Raw genomic sequence first — 9,716 nt, forward strand, 5'->3', positions numbered from 1 at the left:
ACCTGGATCTCTTCAGCCTCCACAAGAGAAGGCTGAGAGGGGATTTGGTGGCTGTCTACAAATTTGTCGGAGGCAGGGGGGGAGTGCAAGGAATACGAGATACTCTGTTTACCAAGGCATCCCTTACAGTAACTAGAAACAATGGCCACAAGCTGACAAAGAGCAGATTTAGACTAGACATTACGAACTTCTTCACAGTAAGGGTTACCAGAATCTGGACGGGCTTCCAAGGGAGATGGTGCTCTCCCCTGACTTGGAGGTCTTTAAGAAGAGACTGGACAAACACCTGGTTGGGGTCGTCTGGCCCCAGCTTCTTCCTGCCCAGGGCAGCGGGTTGGACTCGGTCTGCTGAGGTCCCTTCCTACCCTGAAAATCTATGGAAGTCACAGGGAGCTGTTCCTGCTTCCTGTTGAACATGTGGCAAGACTTCTCCATAAAACAGTGGGAGATATATCACACCTGGAAGACTGTTGGAGGGAGTTTTCTCTGTGCTTTGCAAGGACAGAGAAGTGCTTTAAGGCAGTGGATTAACTCCCTGCGGAAAGCAGACTGGGTGCAAGCATAGAGACACATATTCACCGCAGTGTTGGTCAGTTCCAACATGGTGCCGATATCCGCTGCAACATTAATGCCTTTGGAGTAATCCTGTCTATCAAAGTCATAATGGCAGGTCTTGAGAATAATTTGTGTGACAAATCTAGTGGTACAGAGATAAGCAAGTGTCATGGAGACAGTGACCAGGAGGATGATAGATCTCTTCTGGTTCCCCAAGTGTGTCCCTGAAACCATTCTGTGAATCCCTCCATCCTTCCCACAGTGCACTTTGTTACTGAGCATAATCTGCCGAAGACTCAGGCCATTCAAGGTGAAGATGATGATAAAGGGGATAATGTTGCCCAGGGAGGTCTGAAACCAAACCAGACCCTCAATGAAATAGTCAGGGAGGTCCGGGTGGTACACGCAGACCGCACTTCCTGTTCTGTTTACTATTTCTGATTTGTTGGACCAATAATATGGGATGGCTGCTGCATAGCTACAGATGTGGATCAAGATGATTGTGTAGAGTGTGCTTCTTGGGGAGCACATCCTCCCTTTCAGCTTGAAGGTGTTCAGAGTGATGAAACGCTCAGTGGTGAAGGAGACCACCAGCCAAACGGAGGCATTGACTGATCCATACCTGAAGACGTCCCGGAGGGTGCACCAGGGGTCCTTGTACCAGAAAGGCTCCAGGCTGTAGTATTTCAGGATCATCTCTATGATAACAATGAAGATAAGAACGATAGTGTCGGCCAAGGACATCGCCATCAGGTGGTAGCGGCTGGAAGTACAGATTAAGCCGTCCTTTCTCCAGAAGATTACAAATGTCATGATGTTTGCTGAAAGAGAGACAGCAGCTCAAATAGGAGTTGGGAGCTAACCTGGGGACAGCTGTCTCCTCCCTTTTTGCTGAACCCCAAATCCAAGAGGAACCATCTCAGCACAAAATTATGCCAAATCATCATCCTCTCTGAGCCCGTATCCTACAACAGCCCTGTGGGGTTCCACCAATCCTTAGATCGCATTCCCAGTCCACATGGGGACAATGACTGATATACTGTATTATTATTTCACTCTATCTAGAAAGGCTCGGGCCAGCTTACAATAAAAGAAGAACAACCCACGAGGTAAGAAACAATAATAGATTCCCCAAGCAATGCTCTAAAACTTAAAAACTCCAGTTCATCTACTCACCTCTCCCTGCCTATCGCCCAGTTATATGTTTCAGAATAAGCTGCTCTACAATGGCTCCTAGTGCTCCCAAATAGCTCCCAGTGTCACAGTAATCTGGAATAAAAATGACAGTATTCAGTAGTTATTATTGTGTTTTGGAAGTGCATTCAGCATTTTTGGATAAAGAAACTTTTATTCCAGAATAAAGTGTTGATCTGGGGAGCCACTCCAGAATAGCTATTCTGGTCAGCTTCTTCGTAAACAGGGTAGGGGGAGGCTATGGCTGTTGGTTTGCTAGAGAGATTTTTCTGCCAGGTTGAAGTACAGATAACCGAGAAATGAAAATCAAATCCTTCCCATTTTTATTTCTTTACGGCCATGAAAGAGTTTTGCTTTGTCCATTAGACATTCAGGTCTCTGTCCATCCTGGAAATCTGTGGGCAAGTGGAAAACTGATGAAATTATGACAGCACAATGGACAAAGCAAGGCATTCTGGTAAATTAAAGAGGAGAAGGGATTCATAGGCTGACAGGTTATGTTTTCCTTGGTAAATGAATAGGAGAAAATAAAGATTAAAAGCACCCGAGATTTAAATTGGAACAGAGCTCCCAGTATTAGAAAAATATCATGGAAGGTGTGTGCAGGTATAGTACATGGGATAGTTCTGGCGGCTGCTGTGTCAGTAGCTGCGACGGTCACCCCCTCTTCACTTATCCTACTTCCAATATACATCCAATATCCCACCAAGCTGCAAAAAAAGAAAACAGACACCCCTGATATCTGTGATGGCTCTGTTTGCATGGGCAAAATTAATTGGCCTGGCTAAGCAACTCTGGAATAACTATTCTGCCTGGATATATTTTCCTAGAATAAAAATACTTTCCCACAATAGTTGTTTGACAGCCACGTTATAGAAAAGCCCGATCACTAAAACCAAATCACCCAAATCCAAACAAACCCTTTTGTTATAAAGATTTACAAATGTATCTGTTATGAAGAAGCGTAAGGAGACTCAGCTGCTGGCGACTTCAAAAACAAAGGGTGAAATTCTGGCTCAGTCAGTCTCAACAGGACTTTTGACTATCAATGCCAATGGAGCCAAGCGCTTATTAAAAGGATTACAAGCCTGGTGCTTATTAAATGAAGACTGAGAAAAATGTACAGGATGTTGCAAAAAAATTTGCAGTAAGAAATACCAAATGGTTCATAATTTTTTCATACTCCTAATGTTCTCTTGCTGTGAGACCACTCAGCTTCTGTTGCGGTCAGTGGGTGGGAATGCAGAACCCATGACACCCCATTTCAAAAAGGATGCTGAAACAGTGGAAAGAGTTTATAAGAACTGCAGGGTTCATGTAAAGCCTATCTGAAAAGCCTACCTTTCTGATAGGGATTTAAGAAACTCAATCTATTTAAATTATCAAAGAGAACTGTAAGAGGAGACTTGAGCTTGGTCGGAAAGTACTTAAGCATGAAGCCAAGTTCTCATAGTACAGCATTCTCTAATCCAGCAGGTGAAGAAAGACAAAATCCAGCAGAGAAAATAGAAGCAAGACAATTAGATAGCAAACATAAGGTGCAAATTTTTAACAATGAGAAAATATAACTAGGGAGGTGGTATATATTTGTCTTATTCAGGATCCTTTAGGGCATATTTGTATGTATGGGTGTTTGCATGAAGTTTTGTTTTTCCAGATCAAAGTGATTAACATCCACCTTTGTATAGGAGTGTTAAATTCACTGGGCCTCCAGGCCAGATAGGACCATTGGGGTCCTTGTGGGCCAGCCCCAGCCCCAGCAGCGACAGTAGCATGGGAGTTAACACAGCTATTGCTCACTCCCCACACCACTGATGTGCCCTTAACAGGGTTTTATAGCTGGGCATTTGGTGCTGGGCTCAGTAAAACAACTCTGTGGACTGGATCTGGCCCACAGGCTACATCATTGACACCCCAACCTAATACAATTCTTTTCTGAAGTTCCCTGGCCACTTCCTGCAAAGTGGCTAATCTACTTGGAAAATGGATTCAATTTATATAGGGGTGAGTTAGTGTGGAAAAGGTCCAGTGAGAACCTCTGTATTTCAGGTGAACTTTTCCATGGCTGGCCGTCCTCCTACTGCTTCCCACACTGCACTGCACGTAGGAAGATTAGTCAAGTCTGCTCCAACCTGCTCTAATTAGAACGTGAATGAGCACATCTATAGGAACCCTTCGTCTCCATGTCTCTTGGCCACATCAACCTTTTCCCCATCATGCATAGCATTCCCTCTCATTCCTGGTTGATCTTTGTCCTTGCCTGCTCAAAATGGTGCCTGTGCTGTTAGAACGTGGACACACACTGCCGATTTCTATGACACATCAAATGATTCCCTGTTTCATCCCACTTGAGCACTTTTCCCCGTTCCAACCCTGCCTTCAAGCTGATGTAGTTAGATGCCCCACCCAAGCTTTCAGCTCTCTTATCATTTTCTGACATCCATTTCTGAAAGGGAGGTGTTTTAAATGTGTAGAGATTCTGTGGCACTCAGCTCATTTTAGCCCATTAGGTTCAGAGCAATTACTCCAGGGGAAGCCAATTATTTCAGGCAGAGGGCCACTTACTGAGTTTTGGCAAGCCTTTGAGGGCTGCACGACAGGCAGCCAGGGGCAGACAAATATTAATTTTCTAAATATTTTAGGGGTCCTGCAGGCCGGATGGAATGGCCTGGTGGGTTGCATCTGGCCTGTGCACCACATTTTGTTCACCCCTGAATTACTGTGTTTGGTGCAGGGCTCTTTGTGCTGATCTGTGGACATTGCTCAAGAGAAGTGATGGCAAAGATAATACTCAATTTTGGCACATGCACTGCAGCCAATGCTGGTGTCGTGGGGCAATTAGGGCTGTGCAGTTATTACTGTCCTTTTCCTGCAGCCTCTCTGAGACAAGGGAAAGGAGAGAAGGCATTCCGGTGAGCAACATCAATACCTATCTGCTGCTCTGCCTTTTTTGACTAAGAAATTTCTCTGCATCTTGGTGACTCACCTCTGAGTAACATCCTCCGCAACAGAGAAGCCTCTACAGAGGTGCACACAGGCATTGCCTGACCTGTCCTTTGTTCCCTTTTCTGGAAGCATAAACCCATGGGGAAGGTTCTGTGGATTGCGCTATGCACAAGGTCAAAGAGAAGCTGATTCTGATGGCTCCTTCCCACCTTAAAATCTATGAAGAGGCTATTTTTTGGCCACGCCGTATTGCCCAGCATACTCACATGGGATTCCAATGACAGCCAGGGCAGGGTAAAACAATTTCTGCAGAGTGATCATCTAATGATCCCGAGTCATTCTGAAGAGCAGCTCTTCTTTCTGAAGGTCTTAATAACTGTCTAACAAATCCAGCAGGCCCCTGAGGATTTTCAGGTTGTGTGTGTGTGGTAGGAGTTCTTTCTCCTAACAAGCTCCCCATGAACAAACAAGTCCTGTTTTTTTTTAATTTACCCCAGGCTCTATAAACCCCATGTTAATGATTACCCAGCTGCAGAAAGAAGGCTCCACAGCAGGCAGATGTAACTGTTAAGAGTCATACAAATTAAAGCAGGACCTTGGTGGAAAGGCACGAGTCGGTAGCAGATGAGGGGCTAGGGGCATAGAGCATCCTGTGCTCGTATTCCTTGAATAGCAGCAGAGTAGGAAATTTGGGTGCATGCTTAAAGACAGGCATTGAAGCTACATGGAGTCCATTTCTGGCTCACCCAACAACTCCTTTTTTGTTCTTGGAAAAGACATGCAAGGCCATATTTTCCAATATATTTAGGCATTGATGTAGTTAGATGCCTAACTCCTATTGATTGTAGCAGGACTTGTGCACCGAAGCTGCTTAGCTGCTTTTAAAATTCCCACTCTATCTTTAGGCAGCCACGTACCTTTAAAAATATGGCTCTTAGCCTTTGTACTGCAAAACAGGGATAATGATGCCTCCTTCCTTCTAACCCCGTCTGCATTACCAGATTCTTGGGCATAGCCTCTCTCTTGCCATGTGCGTATGCAGCACCTGGCACATTATGGTGCTGGTGTCAAAATAATATTAGTCCTTGCTGCTGCTGGGCTATTAACAACACTGTTACTGGTCAGGAGTGGTTTGCAGTGGACATTCCAAATGTCACTAAGCCTGGGTGCTAAGCCCATTCCTGCTGGTCTCAGAGCTAGTACTCCTAGCACTAGCTAGGAACTAGTACTTCTAGTAATATATTACTGGGGAGCTAGTACTGCTAGCATTTATGTTCTCTTCCCCCTTGTGGTTCTGTCTCTAAATAATAGCAAAAGAGACTTTTATGCACATATCAGAAGCAGCAAGAAATGGAGATGGAAAGGAGGGGGTGCAGTGTTGCCAGTTCTCAAGATTTGGGGTGTGTTTTGGCTCCGTGATGGAAAGCTGCTGGCTTGCTTTTCCCTTTTATCACTATAGCTTTTATCTCCTGTTATTGCCACCTGAGCTGAAGTCGGACAGATTACTGTCACAGTCAAGGGGCAGGTGGTATAGCCTATTCTTCATAAAGGTATCTGCTGGCACTCAGTGTTTTCAATGGTCCACAAGCAAAATTAACTCTAGAATTCAAAGGGTTTAGAGTACTGCTTGCTTTCCTCCCTCCTCCCTGACTTGGTCCATGTGTAAGGAGCTACGTGAAGCCTTGTCTGGACTTGCCAAAGCTCCAGTATGAGACAGTAGGCTCATAATCATCCATGCCTCGCTGTTCTGTGAGGAACTAAGTGCTCCATCCTTTTTCCTCACCCCCAGTCCCTGTGCCAAGAGTTAAGTGCTGGCTTAAATACATGTGCTATTGAAATGGGATGCTGCCCAATTCACAGGCGTTATAGAGGGTGATGGAAGCCTAAAAAATGGTGAAAACCACTGATTTAGACAGCACCCTGTTAGGGCATGGACTGTGAGGACAACAGGGACTGTGTCTAAGGGGGAATGGGGAAGGACGTATCTATATGTGTGATGACCATCCACTCATCTTTGATTCCAGTATCCAGAGATCGCAATATACATAAAAAGACTGCAGGGCTCAGTTTGGTGGTGGAGATTCAGAGAGACTTATTTTCTCCAAGACCTGGTGTTGTCATTCCCATTAACTCATTCCTGCCTGCAACAATGGACTAGCACAAACCACATCCTCCAGGCCAATACAAAATTTCAAGTTTCCCAGCTCTTCTGTTATACAGATCAGCCCACGTGCTGAAGGAAAGCATGTTGACTGAAAGAGGCCATGTATTATATTCCATTGGTACCTCAGCCCGCCCTGTGCCTGTCCTGCATCCTGATCTTTGTTCCTGCTCTTTATCATACAAGTATTGTTCTGCCGTGCTTGTCTTGATGTATCTGATTCCCTTTCCTAGCAGTATTGTGCATCTTGAATTAGTTGACAGCTCTAGCAAGGCCTACACTGGTAAATGCCTTGGCAAAGCCTGAACAGTATATGTACTTATCATTATCAATGCCTGCACTGATCAATGCTCCAGTGAGGCCCACAAGAGATGGCATCTGCAGAGGCAAAAACTGTGGGGAATGGTTCGAGTGAGGGAATACAGCAGGTAGTGATGGGAATGGAAGATGAAGGAGAAGGGTTGGCCCCACCGAGCAGCTGGGACTAAGGCAGCTTGGCTATCTCTGGGTCTCACACGCAGGACATGCCCCAAGGCAGTGAGAGGAGAGGATAATTCAAATAAAATGTATTCGTTTGCTATTTGAACTATGAGTTGCAATTATACTTATTAAAAGCAATGTTTATTGTACTAATTGTGCCATTTACATAGTTGGTGGATCATACATAAAGAAATGAGACTACTTTAAAGGTATGTTTAAATATTGTTAACGTATGACAATTGATTTTTTGTTAAATCATATTTAAGGATTCTAAATATAATTACACCACTGACTTATATGAAGGCCAGGTCAGATTACATTTCCTTCAGCACTTTGCAGGGTGATCAATGCTGTTAAGTTGCTCTTACACAGACTGTTGCCAGTCACATACATTTTTATTGATAAATAACTGGAAAGCTGAAACCTAAAGTACAGAAGGCACTTTATATCTTTGGATGTTTACTATTAATTTTCCAGTCACATTGTATAGCTGTGGTAAAGATAACATGGTGAGATAAGAAATCAAACTTGGCAGGAGACCAAGAAGAAATGAGGTGGTGGTGCTGCTATCTTCAGGAGAGCAGAGTTAAGGAGAGTCTCCAGTTTGGATTGGAGGCACCTCCTGGGTCATCGGGTCCATCTTCTTGCCCTCACAGGCAATTTCAGGATTTTGTGGGGTCTGACTCAGAATTTCTGATCTCTTGTGGTTGGCAATGCTGGGGGTGTTGGTTTAAAAATACCATTTTTATTTCCATGGTGACAAAATAGTCCAGGTTCTGTATGACTTCAGAGCAGTGCCGGCAAATTCACACTCCAAGTCACAAACCAATCAAACATGCTCTGCAGTTTCATTATGTTCAGCACACGCCAGCGATAGAAAACGTGCCTTCCACCAACTGGTTAGCTGTTCTCTGGGAAGTGCTGACCTCTGGAGGACCAAATCCTTACTGCTGCCCATGTCTCAAAGCTACTCCATTTTCCAAATACCCTGGCTCCCTGTGCAGGCAGGAGAAAAAGGTCTCCTCCTTCCCAGCAGAGGAGCTCTGCAGTGGAAAATGACTGGACTTTATTGTATAGGAGTCATGAAAACTAGATGCGTGGGATGATGGAGCACCAGTTCCTCTGACCCAGGAAGATACTGGACTGACTTCCCATTTGCAAATGACAACTTGGGGATTCATGGGTCCCCAAACCCATGATGTGAGGTTCAGACAAAGGCAGCTTATAGCAACGGTGTCCCTTGAGGACCGCCAGGCATTTTATGGCTCCACAGGAGCTTGGCTTGTTAACACGAGGTTTCCTGTATACCCCACTGGTTGATGGTGGGAGGAAATGGAGATGGCCCAGTCCATTCTTTTCTCCCTAGAGGCTGAATAAACCACTGTCTAGTCTTTATCATTCTTCTGAGTGCATTAGAAACTGCTATTTTCTGTTCTTACTAATGGAGAGACAGTGACCCAGATTTACTTTGCTTGGCATTTTCCACTCCAGAGATTTTTGGAAGATCTCCAGAATATCCATGGTGTGCAGCAGGAAGTTGCGATTTGACCATGGGGATGGTCCTGGCATGGGGGAGTTGCCAGTTGTTGTTCCCAGGAAAGTCCATTAAGATTTGGCTATGTACTGTTGAAAGCCCCGTCCCATCCCATCATTTCCTATCTGTCTCTTTGCACTGCAGAGCTCACTGGAACCTGGCTGCCGAAATGACTCAACACTTCCTGCACTGCATAAGCCTCGCCAACATCTCCCTTCAGTGTGATGCATGTGGCTAAGCCTCTACATGGGGCATAGACAAAATACACTTTGCTCCCTCCCTTGAGCCAATGGGACTAACCATGACTTCTAGGCTCAGTTCTTTGGGCAGGGATTGTCATTAGGTCTTTACAGTGCCAGTGCCAAACACCTACAGGCATTTGTATGGTATCTGCTGCTACTGGGTGTCGATAATTCTTTGCTTTTCACTGCTCTTGCCTATCTTGGCGAAAGACTGCATCAACTGGGAATGGAAACCAGCCCTCCAGTCTGGTCGCAACAGTCCGTTCAGCCATTGTCCATCCTGAAGAGCCTGCCACGTCTAAGTGCTTGTCTGCGCTATTAGAAAAAAACAGGGTTTACTCCTGAACACAGGCCTGGTCTACACCACATTTTGCCAGCAAAGCTGTAGTTCAGTCAGCAAAACTCCCCACATCCCAACATCTTCTGCATCCACAGCACTCCCCCCTCTGCCAGCAGTTGTCCCTGTCACAGGTTGCTTGGGGCACATGGCATTTTGAGAAGAAAGGCTGAGAGAGACGCAGCCAATAGGTGTGGCATGGGCTGATTAAGGAGTCAGCTGACCAGAAGGGGGCTGGGTTTGAGGCATATAAACCCAGGACCTGCA

The 9,716-nt window shown here is 45.2% G+C and overlaps 1 protein-coding gene across 1 annotated transcript; it reads right to left on the bottom strand.

Moving 5' to 3' along the window:
- Positions 1 to 220: 220 nt before the first annotated feature.
- LOC109317587 (probable G-protein coupled receptor 139) lies at positions 221 to 5,141 on the bottom strand. The gene is made up of 2 exons (XM_019546351.1): positions 4,962 to 5,141; positions 221 to 1,376 (listed from the first exon to the last, which is right to left on the bottom strand). The coding sequence occupies exons 1-2, from the start codon at positions 5,014 to 5,016 to the stop codon at positions 454 to 456; spliced, it is 978 nt and encodes a 325-aa protein (XP_019401896.1). The 5' UTR covers positions 5,017 to 5,141; the 3' UTR covers positions 221 to 453.
- Positions 5,142 to 9,716: the final 4,575 nt, after the last annotated feature.

This window comes from Crocodylus porosus, unplaced genomic scaffold, assembly GCF_001723895.1.
Source record: "Crocodylus porosus isolate Cpor-Errol unplaced genomic scaffold, CroPor_comp1, whole genome shotgun sequence".
Lineage (NCBI taxonomy): Eukaryota > Metazoa > Chordata > Crocodylia > Crocodylidae > Crocodylus > Crocodylus porosus.

Bases quoted from the DNA above. Each gene is read 5' to 3' on its own strand.
- LOC109317587 (XM_019546351.1), bottom strand. From the start codon at position 5,016: ATGATCACTCTGCAGAAATTGTTTTACCCTGCCCTGGCTGTCATTGGA. The intron at 1,377-4,961 runs GTGAGTATGCTG...TCTCTCTTTCAG, and splicing joins GGCTGTCATTGGAATCCCAT to CAAACATCATGACATTTGTA.